We start from the raw sequence: 20,639 nt of genomic DNA on the forward strand, positions 1-20,639 counted from the left end.
GAGCCTGGTGATGGGGCCGGGCAAGGTCAATATTCTGACTCATGAAGGAAGGTCCAAGAACATGAGAGGGGTGCCTGCCTGACTGCATTCTCTAAGTGTTCAACAGTCTGACCAGTTTCAACTGGGTGCTGGACAGACTGAACACATTCTTTCGCAAGGCTTCCTCTAACAGCTTTTCATCACAGTCTAAACTAAACTGTCTCATCAACATTCGCCTTTAAAAAAAAAAAAAAAGAAAACCTCTGAAAGAGGAATAACGTTCTTTTGAAGAATGTTCTCAGAAAGGAAAACTAGTCTCCCCACTCCGTCTCCACAACCATCACTGCATCTCCTCACCGACAGACCCTAGCACAGTAGCTGCTCCATAAGATGCTGCATTTATACACTGGTTAAACTGGATGCACCACAAGAGCATAATACTGTACAGCTGGAAACGTTGCTCCAGTGGTTCTCAAGTATGTCTAGTAGTGGAACTCTGTTAAACAAATTTTATTCAGAACTTCAATTATGTGAAAGATAAATGTGATCAACCAGTTAAGAGTCAAATTTAAACTCCAGAGTTTGCAATACTCCCAGAAAAAATACAGTACACCATCTTCATTTTAAGCTTGAAAATCTAGGACTAGGGCACCTAAATGCCGTATACAAGTTCACATAAAGACTCGGACAGAACTCAGATTAAAAGTCCACGTCTCCTGAGTCCTGTGTGGTTCTTCTTTCCTTACTAGATGAACTATCTGCTGCCAGGCTCTCTTCATTCTGGACCCCGAGCACATCACCACTGAGCCGAATGCTCCATCCAAAGCCCTCCTGACCCAGCAGCACTTCTCAACTCCCCATCTTGTGACAGCACCCTCAGGGCCTCAACTGTGGTTTTCAAATTTTCCTGCACATCAGTGCTTAGGAGTTTTGTGCCTCAGGTAACTTTCAGATTTTAAATATATATTGTTTTTTTACTGTAATTTTAGAAAATTCACATTCAAATTATATCATAAATTAAATTTTAACACAATCAATGGATTAAGATCTCTACTATCAGTTAAGCAATTTTGTCATAGAAACCTAAAAATAAAAATCACGTGTTATCTGAACATACACTTTGGCTTCTCTCAAGTCACCGACTACAAAATTATAGCTTTCTACTTATTTCGTTTTTGCTATTGATTTACACATCTGCTCATCAAATACACAGTTCAGGTGAAGAGCAGAGCTATGCACACCTGCTTGGCTGATGTTCCCACAAGCGCTATTGGCACAAACTGATTCAAAGTGCTGGCACTTAATAGGGACTCCATCCATTTTTTTTTTATTAAGTTATCGTTGATATACACTCTTAAGCTTTCACCTGAGCAACACTGTAGTTACTATAATCATCCATATTATCAAGTCCTCCCCAAACCCCACTGTAGTCATTGTCCATCAGCATAGCAAGATGACACAAAGTCACTACTTGTCTGCTCTGTGCTACAATGTCTTCCTATACCACCCCCACACCATGTGTGTCAATCATAATGTCCCTCAATCCCCTTCTCCCTCCCTCCTCTTTGGTAACTGTTAGTCCCTTCTTGAAGTCTGTGAGTCCACTGTTTTTTTTGATCTTTCAGTTTTGCTTTGCTGTTGCACTCCACGAATTAGTGAAATTATTTGGTACTTATCTTTCTCCACCTGACTTATTTCACTGAGCATGATGCTCTCTAGCTCCATCCATGTTGTTGCAAATGGTAGGATTTGTTTTCTTCTTAAGGCTGAATACTATTCCATTCTGTGTATGTGCCACATCTTCTTTATCCATTCATCTACTGATGGACAATTAGTTTGCTTCCATTTCTTGACTATTGTAAATAGTGCTGCAATAAACATAGGGGTGCATCTGTCTTTTTCAAATGGGGCTGCTGCATTCTTAGGGTAAATTCCTAGAAGTGGAATTCCTGGGTCAAAAGGTATTTCTAATTTTAGTTTTTTTAGGGACCTCCATATTGCTTTCCACAATGGCTGAACTAATTTCCATTCCCACCAGCAGTGTAGAAGGGTTCTCCTTACTCTGCCATCCTCGCCAGCATTTCTTGTTCCCCTTGTCTTTTCAATGTTGTTGGCCCTCCTAACTGGTGTGAGGTGATATCTCATTGTAGTTTTAATTTACATTTCCCTGATCATTAGCGACGAGAAGCATCTTTTCATGTCCCTGTTGGTGATCTGAATTTCTTTTTTGGAGAAGTGTCTGTTCATATCCTCTGCCCATTTTTTATCAAGTGATTTGCTTTTTGGGTGTTGAGGCATGTGAGTGCTTTATATATTTTGGATATTAATCCCTTGTCAGATATGTAGTTCACGAATATATTCTCCCATATTGTTGGATGCCTTTTTGTTCTGCTGATGGTGTCCTTTGCCGTACTGAAGCATTTTAGTTTGATGTAGTACCATTTGTTCATTTTTGCTTTTGTTTCCCTTTCCCAAGGAAATATGTTCAGAAAAAAGTTGCTCATGTTTATATTCAAGAAATTTTTGCCTATGTTTTCTTCTAAAAGTAATATGATTTTATGACTTACATTCAGTTCTTTGATCCATTTCGAGTTTACTTTTGTGTATGGAGTTAGACAATAATCCAGTTTCATTCTCTTCCATGTAGCTGTCCAGTTTTCCCAACACCAGTTGTTGAAGAGGCTGTCATTTCCCCATTGTATATCCATGGCTCCTTTAACATATATTAATTGACTATATATGCTTGGATTTATATCTGGGCTATTTTGTTGCATTGATATATGAGTCTGTTCTTGTGCCAGTACCAAATTATTTTGATTATTGTGGCTTTGTAGTAGAGCTTGAAGTCGGGAAGCATAATCCCCCCCCATGTTTATTCTTCCTTCTCAAAATTGCTTTGGCTATTTTGGGTTTTTTGTGGTTCCATATAAATTTTATAACTATTTGTCCTAGTTGGTTGAAGAATGCTGTCGGTATTTTGATAGGGACGGCATTGAATCTATGGATTGCTTTAGGCAGCATGGCCATTTTAACAATATTAATTCTACCTATCCATAAGCACAGGACGTTATTTCCATTTATTGGTGTCTTCTTTAATTTCTCTCATAAGTGTCTTGTAGTTTTCACGGTATAGGTCTTTCACTTCCTTGGTTAGGTTTATTCTTAGGTATTTTATTCTCTTTGATGCAACTGTGAATGGAACTGCTTTCCTGATTTCTCTTTCTGATACTTCATTGTTAGTATATAGGAATGCAACAGATTTTTGTGTATTAATTTTTTATCCTGCAACTTTGCTGAATTGAGTTATTAGTTCTAGTAGTTTTGGAGTGGACTCTTTATGGTTTTCTATATATAATATCATGTCATCTACAAACAGGAACAGTTTAACTTCTTCCTTACCAATCTGGATGCATTTTGTTTCTTTGTGTTATCTGATTACCATGGCTAGGACCTCCAGTACTATGGTGAATAAAAGTGGGGAGTGGGCATCCTTGTCTTGTTCCCGATATTAAAGGAAAAGCTTTCAGCATTTCGCTGTTAAGTATGATGTTGGCTGTAGGTTTGTCATATATGGCCTTTATTATGTTGAGATATTTGCCCTCTATTCCCTTTTTGTTGAGAGTTTTTATCATGAATGGATGTTGAATTTTGTCAAATGCTTTTTCAGCATCTATGGAGATAATCATGTAGTTTTTGTCCTCCTTTTTGTTGATGTGGTGGATGATGTTGATGGATTTCCTAATATTGTACCATCCTTGCATCCCTGGAATAAACTTGATCATGATGGAGGATCTTTTTTATGTATTTTTAAATTCAGTTTGCTAATATTTTGTTGAAGGTTTTTGCATCTACGTTCATCAGGGATATTGGTCTGTAATTTTCTTTTTTTGTGGTGTCTTTGTCTGGTTCTGGTATTAGAGTGATGCTGGCCTCATAGAATGAGTTTGGAAGTATTCCCTCCTCTTCTACTTTTTTGGAAAACTTTAAGGAGGATGGGTATTAGGTCTTCACTAAATGTTTGATAAAATTCAGTGGTGAAGCCATCTGGTCCAGGGGTTTTGTTCTTAGGTAGTTTTTTGATTACCAATTCAATTTCATTGCTAGTAATAGGTCTGTTCAGATTTTCTGTTTCTTCTTAGGTCAGTCTTGAAAGGTTGTATTTTTCTAGAAAGCTGTCCATTTCTTCTAGGTTATCTAATTTGTTAGCATGTACTGTTTCATAGTATTTTCTAGTAATTCTTTGTATTTCTGTGGTGTCTGTAGTGATTTTTCCTTTCTCATTTCTGGGTCTGTTTATGTGCGTAGATTTTATTTTTCTTGATAAATCTAAGGGTTTGTCTATTTTGTTTATTTTCCTCAAAGAACCAGCTCCTGGTTTCACTGATTCTTTCTTTTGTTTTATTGTTCTCAATTTTATTTATTTCTGCTCTCATCTTTATTATGTCCCTCCTACTGACTCTGGGCCTCATTTGTTCTTCTTTTTCTAGTTTCATTAATTATGAATTTAGACTGTTCATTTGGGAATGTTCTGCTTTCTTGAGGTAAGCCTGCATTGCAATATACTTCCCTCTTAGCATGGCCTTCACTGCATCCCACACATTTTGTGGTGTTATTGTTTTCATTTGTCTCCATATGCTGCTTGATCTCTGTTTTTATTTGTTCACTCATCAGTGGATTATTTGGGAGCATACGTTAAGCCTCCATGTGTCTGTGGACTTTTTGGGTTTCTTTGCATAATTTATTTCTAGTTTAATACCTTTGTGGTGTGAGAAGTTGGCTGGTACAATTTCAATCTTTACTGAGGCTCTTTTAATGGCCTATTATGTGATCTATTCTGGAAATGTTCCACGTGCATTTGAGAAGAATGTGTATCCTGCTGCTTTTGGGTGGAGTGTCTGTAGATGTCTGTTAGGTCCATCTGTTCTTATGTGTTGTTCAGTGCCTCTGTCTCTCTACTTATTTTCTGTCTGGTTGATCTGTCCTTTGGAATGAGTAGTGTGTTGAAGTCTCCTAAAACGAATGTACTGCATTCTACTTCCCCCTTTAATTCTGTTAGTATTTGTTTCACATATGTAGGTGATCCTGTGTTGGGTGCATAGATATTTATAATGGTTATATCCTCTTCTTGGACTGACCCCTTTATCATTATGTAATGTTCTTTGTCTCTTGTGACTTTGTTTTGAAGTCTACTTTGTCTGATACAAGTACTGCAACTCCTGCTTTTTCTCCCTGTTAGTTGCATGACATATCTCTTTCTATCCCTCCACTTTTAGTCTGTGCATGTCTTAGGGTTTGACATGAGTCTCTCGTAAGCAGCATATAGATATGTCTTGTTTTTTTACCCATTCAGTTAGTTTGTCTTTTGATTGGTGCATTCAGTCCATTTACATTTATGGTGATTATCAATAAACATGTACTTACTGCCATTGCAGGCTTTAGATTCATGGTTACCAAAGGTTCAAGGGTAAATTCTTTACTATCTAACAGTCTAACTTAACTTACTTAGTACTCTATTTCAAACACAATCTGAAGGTTCTTTTTTTTCCTCCACTTTTCTTCCTCCTCCACTCTTTATATATTTAGAGGTGACATATGCTGTACTCTTTGTGTATCCCTTAACTGACTTTGTGGGGAGTTGACTTAATTTTGCATTTGCTTAGTAATTAATTGGTGTAATTACTTTACTGTGGTTTTCTTTTCTTTGGTGACAGGAGCCTTAGGAACACTTCCATCTATAGCAGTCCCTCCAAAATAAACTGTAGAGATGGTTTGTGGGAGGTAAATTCCCTCAACTTTTGCTTACCTAGAAATTGTTTAATCCTTGCTTCAAATTTAAATGATAATCTTTCCGAGTACAGTATTCTTGGTTCGAGACCCTTCTGTTTTATTGCATTAAATACATCATGCCACTCCCTTCCAACCTGTAAGGTTTCTCCTTAGAAGTCTGATGAAAGCCTGATGGGCTTTCCTTTGTATGTGATCTTTTTTCTCTCTGGCTGTTTTTTTTTTTTTTTTTGGTGTGTGTGTTTATTTATTTTTATGAAGGTATCAGTGATATACAATCTTATGAAGGTTCCATATAAGCAACAATGTGGTTATTACATTCTCCCCTATTATCAAGTCCCCACAACATACCCCATTACAGTCACTTTCCATCAGCATAGTAAGATGCTATTGAATCACTACTTGTCTCTGGGCTACACTGTCTCTGGCTGCTTTTAATACTGTGTCCTTGTCCTGGATCTTTGCCATTTTAATTACTATGTTTTGTTGTTGTCTTACTTGGGTCCCCTTTGTTGGGTGATCTGTGCACTTCCATGGCCTGAGAGACTATTTCCTTCCCCAGATTGGGGAATTTTTCAGCAATTATTTCCTCAAAGATACTTCCTTTCTCTTTTTCTCTCTCTTCTTCTTCTGGTACCCCTATAATGTGAATATTGTTCCATTTGCCTTGGTCACACAGTTCTCACAACATTCTTTCATTCCTGGAGATCCCTTTTTTTCTCTGTGCCTCGGCTTCTTCGTATTTCTGTTCTCTAATTTCTTTTTCATTTACCATCTCCTCTACCTCATCTAATCTGCTTTAAATCCCTCTATTGTATGTTTCATTTCAGATACTGTATTTTTCAAAGTTTCTAGCTCTTTCTTAAAGTTCTCCCTGAGGTCTTGAATATTTTTCTGTAGCTCCATGAGCATGTTAATGATTTTTATTTTGAGATCTTTATCAGGAAGATGGGTGACCAGTTTCACTTAGCCCTCTTTCTGGTGTTTGTGGAATTTTGGTTTGCACCAGGTTCTTTTGCCATTTCACATTTTCAATCATTACTATGGAATAACAACTTTGTGTAAGCAGCACCCTCTAGTGCCCAGAAGTTCTATTCTCTGGAGCTGCCCAGCACCTGGAGCAATGGCGGGGGTGGCAGGTGAAGTGGCACCAGTGCTTGCTTGGAGTTAAGAACTCTTTCCTGCTTTCTGGCTGCAGTGCCTGCCTCCACTGCCAGGGCCAGTGGGCTGAGCACACAGGGAGGAACCTCTGCATAGCACCCTTGTGGCAGGGCCACCTCTGGCTGGCCCAGTGCAATGATGGGGGCAGCAGGTTTGTGAACTGATGCTGGCTGGGAGGAAGGAGTGGCAGGCTGTGTATTATTGTGGGATGCTTGGCATGTATCACCAGCCAGGAGGATGGAGTGTCTAAAGCACCTGAAAGTTCCCAACCTGCTGGGCTGAGTGTGCTGGGACGATTTTGTGCACCTGTCCTTTCTCCTGAGCAGCAAGCTCTGTGTAATCCTTGCCCCTTTAGCAGTGCTCTCACTGTTAGGAAGTCTTTCCAGGTGCTTTTCTTTCTTTAGTCCCGGAGCAGCCGGTTGTGGGTACCTATTCTCCATAAGCAGCTGGAATCTCAGTCTCTCAGAGTATTCCACCTGTCTTTGCTTTCCAACCCCATTAAATCTCTAGAGCACCATTTAATGTAGGTTCATGCTTCTAGAGCAGATCTCTAGGGCTCGGTGTTCAGCATAGTTTCAATCATTACTGAACACCCTTTCCACTCCACTTCTCTTCCTTCTGCTGGTGAGCTGGGGTGGAGGGAGGGTTGGGTCCTGCCGGATCACAGCTTTGCTACTTTACCCTTTTCTGTGAGATCTTCTCTTTTCCCCAGATGTAGGCAGTCTGTCACAGTCTTCTTCCTGGTTGCTCTTTCAGAATTAGTTGTATTTGCTGTATTTTCATATTGCATGTGGTTATGGGAGGAGGTTTCTCACTTCTCACGCCACCATCTTTAAGCCTCTGGGACACCATGAATTTTGATTAATGAACTCAGTATCAAGTGAACCCCCAACAATTACTATCCTGGTAACATCACACTATAGATAGATTTCATGCTTGTGTTAAAGTTTGGGGGTACGTCTTGCTGTAACCCAAGGCATCTTCAAGTTCTGGCATAAAGATATATATGCCCAAGATTCCTCAAGGGAGGAACAACCTAAGACAGGCACAGTCACAGGGGGGCCATCAGGTGAGAAATTGGGGATCAATAGAGGTGAGGCTTAGAACCTCACCCCCCGTTTTGAGAGAAATCTTCTGCATCCGTGGATGTTTTGTTGCCCTTGTCTAGCTTGGATTAATACTTAGTCTATAGGCACAGACCTGATCATCTACATTTGCCCTCTTACAGCACTAAATTATGTTTTCTACCTTTATCTTGCGTCTACCTATCACTTCAGCATTTTATTTAAATAATAATAATAATAATAATAATAAGGGAGAAATGTGGGATTCACATATAAATCAAGTATAAAAATCAAACGAATAATCATATCTGACTTGATTGTTTATAGTTCATGATGTGTGATCAAAACTGAAAGTTTCTGTGATATGACTGCCCTTGCACTGTTCACCATGTAAGAACTTATTCACCATGTAAGAACTTGTTCGTTATGCTTCAGAAGATTGGAGATGGTTGAGAATTAGGCTTGGGGTTGATTAATGATTGTGCATTGAGTCCCCTATACAGAATTTTATTGTTGTTAACAACCATTTGATCAATAAATATGAGAGATGCCCTCTCAAAAAAACAACAACAACAACAACAAATAAATAAAATAAAGATATATATGCCCAACATTTGGCCAAGGACATTTTAGTATTTAGCATGGCCTATCTATTATGCTATTTGGCCTTGTAAGTGAATCTTTGAAACCCAGAAAATGGACTTGGTATTCAGTTCAGAGATTTGTCAGAGTGTTCTAAGCCAAAGGGAGTGAAGAAATACAAGGGCACATTAGTTCCTCGATTTCCTGTGTCCCTTGGCTCCTCACATACTGTTTACTGTCTGTTTCCTCCTCATCCATAAGAGATATCAACCAGACTAGCCCCATATGAGGCATAAAAAAAATATTTGTTGATGATTCCTTTTTAAAGTTAGGGAAGTAGAATGTTTCAGGGAAGAAATCCAGGAAGTCAGTTACAGATGAAAAACTGACAACTATGGCTCTCTACAGGGATGTGAATTTTAGAAAAATATATTTTATAAATCCTCTATCCAGTAAAAGGAAGAAAAATTGTAAAGTTCTAAATTCCCATGGGGTCAAAATGATAATACAGAACTTAACTGTTAATACAAACTAAAATGCCAAAACAATTCAGAACACCCCATATATTTGATGTTAAACTGTTTTAACCAATAACATAGAATAAACTTGTTTTTAAAAATCATAATCCACACAGGTAACCACTGTTGACTTTTTATGTATTCTTCCAAAAAGTTTACCTCATCCATATTAGTACACATACATAAATACACACATGCACACAACTATATTTGAATTCAACAAATAACTCCTAAAGTCCTATTCAATGAACAAACACATCAAGGATCAAGATGAACACTGTTCGTGTTAAACATTTCACAGAAATAAAATTATTTAATATATTACTACAAAACATTTTTTAAATGGAAACTTCACCACCACAAGAAGCAGGTAAACTTGAGACTACTATCACAACTTTATAGATCAAAAAACTGAAAACAAAGGTTAAGTGGTCTGCCCAGAAATTTACCTAGAAGCTATAGGAGACCAAGTCAGGCCTAGCATACAAGTAATAGGACTCCAGCACTAGTACTCTTTCCATGAAATACATGTTAAGTGATAATAAAGGTGAGTCCAACAAGAAAGTAATCTGTGAGATATGAATATGAATTCAGAAATCAAAGAATGATTAACTACCACTTAGATGACTGAGCTTACCTAAAGGCAGCAACTAGCGGAGCATAAATTGAGTCCCCATCATAAACGTATAAATGATCCCAACTACACTCTGTAGCAAAATGACTGAAACGAAGTCTCATTATTCTATTTGGCCTGGAAAAAAACAAAAAAAGTAATTTATAATAATCATCATAACTATCAAACATTTAAGAAAAATCTGTAGGTAGATTTTTAAAGAATTTACAAGTACAAAAGAAATTAACTACATATGAACAGTATTCCTTTGTCAGATTTATTTCATACTTACCATGTGCAAGAGACCACTAAATATGCAACAGTAAACAAAACAGATATGGTCTATGCCTCTTTGAGCGTTACAGTCCACATAGTGGTTATTCTTTAACAGTCTCTGAACCAACCCATCAGCCCTTCCACTTATGCTTTTCCTTCCTTATTCAAATAAAGATTCCACGCTGTATCATTTCAAAAACACAACTGCCAATTCTCTAACTTCACCTTCCGCTCTGCCTTTTCATGGAACTACCTGGTAGAAATCCTGGTCTGTAGGAAATCAGTTATCTGCTCTGACTCTGCTCTGACTCCAAAGATAACTACCACTGGTTCCATCATTAGTCACTGCTCACCAACTTCAAGTGGCACCTCAATTCTGCCAGCAATCCCATTACTAACTCTTTCTTTTCCTCTCCACTACTACTACTAACTCTCAAGTTACTATTTCAAACCATTTGGTCCCAACTCCCTGCTTGTGCTCAGCACCCAGATAATAATCTCTTGAATTCCCAATATTTTCATAAATAGATATGCCTACCTGCTCCTTCCATCTCTCAACCATTTACCATCTCCTTCTCTTCTGGAACTTCCACATCCATATTTGTCTCTTAAGTATCACATTATTTTACAAAAAAACAAAAACAACAAAATAGAAAAAACTTCAAATCCCAACTCTCTTTCTGGCTACTACCAAAGTTACTCCTCTGAATAGAGTAGAAATCCACAGAAGACTTTGCTTCCTCTAGTTCCTCACAGCCGACTCACTCCTTTACTGTCAAACCTGGCTTCAGCCCAACACTCCCCTCAAAAAGCTTTTGATAATATCAACACCATTGGTATGCTGGTGATACCTAATTATATTTTTCCAGCCTAAACCTTTCCTCTACCCCATACTTACTTTTCTAACTAACATCTCTAAGCCAACCACTCAGTATTAAATGAATACACAAACAAGTTAACTCAGATGGTGATGAGTAGCCTACAAAAATTAAAGGAATGTGATATGGTAGTACAACAGGTGGTAGGGAGATACCCTAGAGATTAGAATAATGAGTGAAAGCCTAGGGAACAATGTTTCAGGCAGAGGGAACAACAGGACCTTAAAATTCTTGGGGAAAAAGAAGTTGATGTGTCTAAGCAGCAGGAAGAAAATCAGCATGTCTGAAACACAGCAAACAGAGGGAACCACATGAGTTAAGAAGTGAAAGGTGGGCAAAAGGAAAAAGCAAAAATCAGGAGGCCAATTTTGCAGCTGTTATAGAGGCCCAGGAGAGGATAGTTGGTGGTTCTTGCAATAACTGTTGAAATGAAGATTAATTAAGGAGAATGCAGATGGATTGGAGAGCTATTTGAGAGGGAAAACTGACATAACTGACAGGCTGAATATGGGCATGAGGGAAAGGAGGGATTTTTTTTTTTTTTGCTTAGGCTTAGGAGGAGCAACCACAGAAAGCACATTCAGAGACACACTAGAGAAGGACAACAGATGTGAGTGACTAGACAGAACAAGGGCAGAGTAAAGGGCAAAGGAAACCTTAGAGCAGCAGTTCTCAAAGTGTGCTCCACACAAAGCTGAGGCCGCTGAGACCCAAGAGGTCAAAACTATATTCACAATAATACTCAGATACCAAGTGCCATCTCAGCATGTTGCCATTTACTAATATAATGGTGTAAGCACAATGGTGGGTAAAAATGCTGGCTCCTTAAAACCAAGCAAGGGAGCAGCACCCAACTGTGCCACTGTTAGGGGTTACTCTGCACTACTTCACTCTCACGGAAAAAGAGAAACCAAGCCTCACTTAAGGACATCTTTATTAGGCAGTAAAAATTACTAACTGTATTAAACCTTGACCCACTAATACACATCTTTTTAATATTCTAGTGACAAAATACGAAGTATGCACGATGGGCTTCCACTGCCTAACAAAATACAGGGTCTCAAGGAAAATCACTTTTGCCATTGTTTGTGTGGTGAGCTGAACTAGCTGCTTTTCTCTAAGAGTATTGTTAATTATTTTTACCTGGAAGAATAACTGAAAAGCTATGGTTATTTGGACTTGAATATCTGGCAGATATTTTCTTGAAAATGAACAAAGCATGTCTGTCACTTCAAAGAACACAACTGACAGTATTTGTTGCCAAAGATAAAATACAAGCTTTCAAGCAAGAGTTTCAGAAAATTTGTATCTGCCACCTAGATACAACTTTCTAATACTTAAAATTCTGGGATGAGATTGGTGGTTATATTAACCAACATGACTTGTTAACACAGTATACAATGAAAGATATCAACATTTGGAAGATCTGCATAATTCAGTGAACAATTCTTTTCCAAAATGACCCCAGGTATTATGGTAGAAAACTATGCATGGGTTAAAGATCCAAAATACAAGAAAACCAATGAATTTTAACTTAACATGTTCTAAAAGTTCATTAACATTATTTGAGATTCCACACTGTAATTTATCTTTAAGAAAATACTACTTGTCAAGTTTTGGTGTAGTACCAAAGAAGACCATTCTTTGATATTTAAATTATTTTAAAAGGTCTATTAAAATCTCCTTGCTTTTCCTACTACATATCCAAGTGACGCCTAATTTTCTTCACGTATTTCAACCATGAAAACATATTTTAACAAAGTGAATGCTGAAGAAAATATGCTAATCCAGCTGTCTTCTATTAGGCCAGACACAGAAGACATTTACAAAAATGTAAAACATTATCCTTCTTCTGAATTTTTACAATATGGGTGTTTTCTTTCCATAAAAATATGTCATTTGTGCTAATATGCAGTGAGTTTATTACTGTGGCTTTTGAATGAATAATTTTTCCTGGTTTTAATTTTTAATATCATAAACACAGGTATAATTCACATAAACAAGTTATTTGGAATTCTCAAAATTTAAGAGTGTAAAGAGATCCTGAGACCAAAAAGTGGGAGAAATACTTCTTTAAAGGTTTACCATAGAGAGAAGAAAAAGAAGACAATTGCTGGAGGGCCTCTTTGGGTAGTAATAGTTATTCTGAATTTTCCTGCCCACAATAAAAATAAGAACTTAGAAAAATGATACAATAATTTTCCAGTGCTTTAAGCACACCATTCAAAATACTCAACATTTTAACTATTACAGTTGAAAATATATACATTTCTAGTACGTACAATTCATTTGCAGCATGAAATCAACATGAAACTTCATATTAACGAAGATTAAGAAAAATAAGTCAATTTCAGTTAAGTGAAAAGTTATCAATTAAAAAATATTTAAAGTATTTTATGCTATAGATTGTTAATTTTACTTGTAGGCAATGTTAATTGCCACACTGAGCTCTATTCTGAAAAAAAGAAAAATTATATCAGCCATTACTACTTACTGTCCTTCAATGAGCCATGTGCACTTTGTTTTATATTTATAATTTCCAGGTCCATCTGTTATAAACCCAGAAGATCCAGTTAATCTGTAATTCAAATAAAAATAACCAAGTAAGTCTACCAAAATTTCACATGTTAATACTTCTCAATACAATCCAAGTTAAGCATAGTGGGTACATTAATGCTTACTATTATAACCAGAGGAAAATGCCTGGATAGTTACATTCAGATTATACAAATCTGGATCAAACAAATATTTGCCATACACTTAAGAAAAGGGAATACAAACATACTAAGGTCAACAGGAATGAACAAAAACATATCTAAATCTTCCTGAGAAAGGAAAATCATACTTTGTACCATGAAAATGGCCACAAGAACTTATTTATGAGTATCAGTTGGTTTTTAAAGCATAAGATCATAGTTACAGTTACAAGTAAAGTACATTTAACACAATAACACCTAGAGAGCCTAACTGTGATGGGCAAGTACATCAAGCCACAACACACAACAGACCCATTGCAGCCATTCAGCTGCATCTTTTGAAGTGGCCATCTGCCATACTCCATAAGCAGGGTACATCAGCACCTGTTTTCCCACACTTGCACCATGCCTGAGTTAATCAATATTTTTAGGTCTTGCCAACGTGGTAGGCATATCCTTGTACCTCATTAATGTCTTGACTGGTACTAATCCTGATGTTGGAATATCTTCTCATATGTTTTGGTGATCTGCATTTCCTCCTTTGTAAAGTAAGATTCCATATTCTTTGCCTTCTTTGCTACCAAGCTGTCTTTCTCAAATTAGTGTTTAGGAGCTCTTTTTATATTAAGAAGCTCCCATCTGAACATTAATTAAATGCACTATAAATATATTTCCTATTTAGTTTTTTCTTTATACTTTGTGACTAGTATCTCTTGCAATATGGAAATTTTTAATATTTAAAAAGGATGCTATTTCCTTCCTCATTGTTATTTCCAATTATTTTTTTCCTCCGTCTTTCACTGCTACTGTGAAATCAATGCTCTTTTCTGGATCTGCCTCCCTTACTTTTTACTGATATCCCAGTTACTCCTCCTCACTTACTAAACGTATTAGCATCTAGTTCACTGCTGTCCACTCAACTACATAAACGTCCAAGATGTTCTACCCAAAGTCCAGGCTCTCTATTTCTTAACTTCATCACTATCAATTCTTTCCTCCTTTCCATGTCAATCACCCACTCCTCTGGACCCTGCTGCTACCAGTAATAGGACTACCACAGTCTTCATTTTAGACATACTATATTTTGACCACCATCACTTATTTCTCCAGTTCATTCAGCCTAATTCCCCCTTTCCAGTGAGTCATCAGCCCCATGGCAACTTCCAAACCACTAAACTACACTTATTCCTGTTCATCACCCACCATATACATTTCACTTTCCCACTTACCTCATAAAGATTCCATGGTCCATCACAATTACCATCCCCTGCAAGTCTCTCTGACTTTTCTGCCCCCTCACTCTGTTGTACTTATCTGATATAGTTGTCTCCATGTCTGACTTTCCAACATATCCATTCCACCCCCAAAATATTAATATGAGCCAATCACAGTTTCCCATGTCCCCTGCCAATCATTGGTTACAAATGTTTATCAGTTAAGATTAGGTTTTAATGCAACCCATAGACAGCATCTCCATGATCACCAGAACTTTGTTGCTGTCATCCTCAACATGTGGCTTCCACCTCACAACCCAAGGTGGTTGCTCAAACTCCAGCTATTATTCCCATATGACACTCAGCAAGAAAGAAGAAAAAGAAGCACACATCCCTCCTCGTTTAGCCAAACATGGCAATTCAACTTACATTCTATCAGACAAGTTACTGACATATCTAAATGTAAAGGGAGGCTGAGAAATGTAGCCATTATCCCAGACAAAACCATGTACCCAATGAAAACTCAGGATTCCCTTTACTAGGGTAGTAAAGGCTATGAAGGGTCATTATTAATCTCTGTTACAGCATGTAATCTAAGACTTAGTTGTGAGGAGAATACTGATGGAGGGCTTCTGGGAAACCTTTTCACACTCTTAAGGAAGACGGTGTGGTAGACAGGGAGATGCACCACCAACATCTCCCCTTGAAGGAAGGACTTGCTGCCAGATACAGCAAGGAGTGTGGTCAACAGACAGCCTCCAGCTATCAAAGTTAGTTTCTTCAGAAGCTACCTTGTTCCAGGTCACACCCTCTCAGGGCAGCCTACATCACAAGGAGTATATGTCTGGGACTTCTCAACCCCACATGAGACAACTCTGCAAGACAATCCTTGCTCCATAGCTCACCTTTGTCAGGCCTACACTGAAGCTCAACTTCCTTTGCCCAGTTCTGCTTCCTGCCCACTCCTCTCTCAGGTGTCATAACCAACTTGTACCCCAAACTCCATCTCAGCAAATGCGTCCAAGAAACCCAACATATAACAGACTCCAAAGAAACCATCCTTTCCCCTCTGGACTTTGTTGCAGTTGGACTTGATAGCTAAAGTACTGCAGCCATCATGCTACGAGCCTGAACACAAAGCCAACACCAAGGATGACAACTCAAAGGAATGCAAAGGTCCCTGAAAGGGAGTACCAATCAGCCACAGAGACCACCCCTGTTTTATGAGTAAATAAATTTCCCACTGGTTACTCTGTTACTGTGTGTCTGTGTGTGCGTGTGCATGTGCATGTGTGCACATGCACACTTTCTTGATTCTTTGTTTTAGGCTCTTTTAGCTCAAAAAGTTTTATGACTTTCTACTAGGCTTGTTTTGCTCCTAGAAGTTTCTATGGACTTCACATGGACATGTTCAGGTATTTGCAAATTAACATCACTTTTAGAAAAGAAATAGGTCACTTCTCTTTTAAATACTTAGTGTCTTTAAAAATACACTTACATAATGAATACACTTACAGATAATGAATAGATATGACCACAGACAAGCTTTTCTGTCAACTAAAGGACAATTCTTTTTTTAATTATCTCCCCAAGTACTCCCAACCACCCCTGATTAAGACAAACATTTAACCACCTAATAAGCATTCTTAACTATTTCTCTTCATACTCACAAGCCCACAGTACATGTATGGTTCTCTTATAATCATTTTTTAGCTACACAAAGTAATTATTATACAAACACTTCAGCATTTTTTTTTTACTCAACGAAACTGGGGGAATCCTCCTAATCAGGTATTAGTCTGATTCACTTATTCATGTAGCATACTATTCTAACTGATGGAGGTACCATTGTTTTTCTGTCTTTCTCCAACTAACATTCATTTTGTTTTCAGTTGGTTGGCATTATGCACATTGCTGCAGTAAATAACCCTATATGTACGGTTTTATTTGTGCTTTAATTTCTAAGAATAGATTCTTAGAAGGATTCCTGAGCCAAAGGAATATGAATTTTAATTGTTAACCAAGCTGCCAAATTATTTTCCAAAAGGACATAACAATTCATATTTGCACTGGCAATATATGAGAATATGCTATTTTCCACCTCTCCTCTGTATCCAGTGTTCTGTTTCTTTTCAATTTTACCAGTTTTTTTACGAAGAAAAGACAGGAATATCAACCTAAACTTCAGGTCGAGTTTTATAGTTACCACTGGTGATCTAGATGTAGACACTGGTACCACCTGTGGCCACCTTACCAGCAGTCACACAAAGGCATCAAATTGAAACAAAGACTTTTCAATACAAGCCCATAAATATAAATAATTAATCCCTTGTTTCTACCAATTTCCCAATTCAAGAATATGCTGAGGGTGATTCTGTGGTAGAAACAAACACAGAGAAAATAGGAGAGTCCTCCACAGGAGGCAGGTTTCAAAGTAGTCACCTTAGAATTCTTTCCTTTCAATTTACTTGTATTATACTACCAGACAATGTGGCCTGTAAAACCTCAATTTTTCTCACCTGTTAAGATTTTCTTTATGGTCAAATACCTTAGACAGTGATAAACTTTGACCAAAGTTCCTTAGACATTAAAGAAAAAAATGTATTACAGGAATGTGAACTACTACTTACACACACACACACACACACACACACACACACACACACACACACACACACACAGAATTAACTTTGAGTGCATTATTCAATTCCTTTATATTCTTACTTACTTGTTAACTACTAGACCAAATGATAAGAAATCCCATACCATGACAACTCCATCACATTTGTCACAGTATTTTTATTTTTTCTAATGTATTTAACTATTCAGCCACATAATCTTATGACAATTAGATCTTCATAAACTGTCCCTTTTATCATGACAGTAACTCATTTTAGATGTTTACCCAATTCTTTATTTTTTTCATTTCCTTGTCAAATTTTCAAGTTTGTTTCTTCTAAACCAAACATGGTTAGGTTTTGTTTCCTAACCTAGTCTGACAGTTTTAATGGCATAATATAATCTATTCATCTGTAGTATAATGACTGCTATACTGGTTTGATTCCTTCCAACAAAATTTTTTAATCAACCTTTGTTAGAATTTACATATAATAAAATGCATCCACCTTAAGTGTACAATTAGTTAAGTTTGGACAAATATACACACAGGTGTAACCTCCTAAACATGTCACCACCAAAAGTTCCCTTGTACCCCATTGCAGGTCATCTCCCCCAACACCAATCTCATTTCTTTCACTATAGACCTATTTCATAGAATTTGATTTAAAGGAATCATACACTTTTGTGCCTTTTGATTTTTTGGATCAATGCAATGTTTCTGAGTATTGCATGTGTCAGCCGAGTAGTATTCTATTGTATGAATATACCACAACTTGTTTACTCATTCTCTTGAGAGACACTTGGATTTTATAGTTACAGACTCTTATGAATAAAACTGTTAACAATAAGCAAAGTAGGAAGGCAAGGCAGAAACCTCCTCCCAAAAACACCTAAAACACAAAAATATGGCAAATACAACTAAACTTGAAAACAACCTGAAGACTGAAGAACAGACCACCTACATCTGGGGAAGGAAACCTCACAGAAAAAGGTAAAGTGGCAAAGTCAAGTTCTGACAGGACCCAAGCCCTTGCCCCAGCCCAGCCCACAGGCAGGAGAAAGAGGAACGAAGCAGGGAGGAAGTAAGAGCCCAGGATCACTTAACACCTGGCCCTGGTGATCTGCTCCGGGAGCACAAGCCCACATTATGTGGTGCTCTGGTGATTAGTGGGGCCAGACAACAAAGACAGGGGGAATACTAGGAGAAACTGAGATCCCAGCAGCTCGTGAAGAACAGGGATGCTCCACCAGTCTCCCGAGACAAAAGCAAAGCAGGAAGTTTGAAAGACTTCCCAGCAATGGGAAGAGGGGTGAGCATTGGACAGGGTGCTCTTCTCAGATCTTCCCATCCCACCCTTGGCTCAACAGGTCAGGAACTCTAGGAAGCCCCAGACACTCCATCCTTCACTGGTAACTCAGCCCTGAGACTCCTCCCTACACACGTGGCTGGCAAGACAACCCACCTGGCTCAGCAGTAGTGTCAGATGCTGCTGCTGGGTAGGCAGGAGACCGTCCCAGCTTTCTCAGTTCTGTTTCAGCCCAACTAGGGAGATGCCTGCAAGAGCAAGCCCCACAAGCTCCTTCCTCCCGGCAGGTGTCCAAGCCTGGTGCTGCATGTCAGGTCTGGGCAGAGCTGCACATCAGCCCACCCACTCCATCAACTCTGCACTCCCTACCATTGCTGCAGGCCAGGCAGAGGGCAGCCCCACCCACAGCAACTCCAGCAGAGACTTCTGTGCTGATGACAAAGGGTGCAGCAGAAGCAAACTGCCAGATTAGAATCAGAGCACTACAGACAAGACAGAAAGGTGGCCCCACCCACTGCACTCCAACAGCTGGGGCTCCTGCACTGGAAAAGTAGAGTCTCAAGCTTCTGCACACTAGAGGGCGTCTCCTTCATAAAGCTATTACTCCACAGGTCAGGAAGCAGCAGAGACATCTAATACAAAGGAAGGAACACAGAAACCCTGACAAATGAGGAGGCAGAGGATAAGTTCCAAAAAAATCCAACAAGACACCAGAAAGAGGACTAAATGAAACAGAAATCACCAATCTTCTTGATAAAGATTTCAAAGTAAAAGTCATGAACATGCTCACGGATCTACCGGAAAATATTCAAGATCTCAGAGAGGACTTTAAAAAAAAAACACCTGCAAAAGAGCTACACAGAGCTGAAGAATACTGCTATCTCAAATGAAACATACAATGGAGGAATTTAATAGATTATTACAAGCTGAAGAAGCTGTAAATTAAATGGAAATTAGGAAACAGGAAAACAATGAAGCCAAAAACAGAAAAAGAAGGATCTCTAGGAATGAAGAATAATAAGAGCTGTGTGACCAATCCAAATGAAACAATATTCACATAATAGGGGTACCAGAAGGAAAAGAGGGAGACAAAGGGATAGAATGCCTCTTTGAGGAAATAATTGTTGAAAACTTCCCCAATCTGGGTTTGGAAGCCCAGAAAGCCCCTAATAAAAGGAATCCCAGGAAGACACCACCAACACACATAATAATTTAAATGGCAAAGATCAAGGATAAGGAGAGAGCATTGAAAACAGAGAAAGAAAAAAAATTACTTATAAAGGAAATCCCATCAGGCTATCAACAGACTTCTCAGAAAAAACTTTACAGGCCAGAAGGGATTGGTATGATATATTTAATGTAATGATATGATATATTTAATGTAATGGAACAGAAGGACCTCCAAAAATCCTCTAGCTGACAAGATTATCATTTAAATTTGAAGCAAGGATTGAACAATTTTCAGATAAAGTTGAAGGAGTTCACCACCACTAAGCCAGCCCTACAGGTTATGTTAAAAGGACTGCTGTAGATGGAAATGTTTCTAAGGTTAAATAGCTTTCACCAGTGAAAATAAACTCACAGTAAAGGTAGTAGACCAATTAATTACCAAGCAAGTATGAAATTATAACAAAAGCAGCAAAATCAAATACTCACAAAATCAGTCAAAGGAAACCAAAAAGTGCAGATTGTGACATCTAATACATAAAGTGTGAAGGAGAAAGAAAAAGAAAAAAGTACTTTTAGTTTGTATTTAAAATAGAGTAATCAGCAATTTAAGATAAACTGCTATATACTAAGAAAGCTATCCTTGAACCTTTGGTAACCACACAACTAAAGCCTAAAACAGATACACAAAAAAAGAAAAAAAGAAAAGTCCAATCACAACACTAAAGAAATCCATCAAACAACAAGAGAAGAGTGTAAGATAGGAAAAAAGGAACAGAGA

The 20,639-nt window shown here is 38.0% G+C and overlaps 1 protein-coding gene across 5 annotated transcripts in view; it reads right to left on the bottom strand.

The window, feature by feature from the left end:
* The window catches only part of ATRN (attractin), a 161,620-nt gene that overhangs the window by 110,272 nt on the left and 30,709 nt on the right, over positions 1-20,639 (bottom strand). For all 5 annotated transcript variants that reach the window (XM_036924629.2, XM_036924628.2, XM_057502799.1 and 2 more), the window contains exons 2-3: positions 13,350-13,433; positions 9,726-9,839 (exon numbers count right to left, since the gene is read on the bottom strand). In XM_036924629.2, coding sequence (XP_036780524.2) covers positions 9,726-9,839; positions 13,350-13,433 — 198 coding nt within the window. The remainder of the gene's footprint in view (positions 1-9,725; positions 9,840-13,349; positions 13,434-20,639) is intronic.

The sequence above is a fragment of the Manis pentadactyla genome, chromosome 5 (genome assembly GCF_030020395.1).
Source record: "Manis pentadactyla isolate mManPen7 chromosome 5, mManPen7.hap1, whole genome shotgun sequence".
Taxonomy (NCBI): Eukaryota; Metazoa; Chordata; class Mammalia; order Pholidota; family Manidae; genus Manis; species Manis pentadactyla.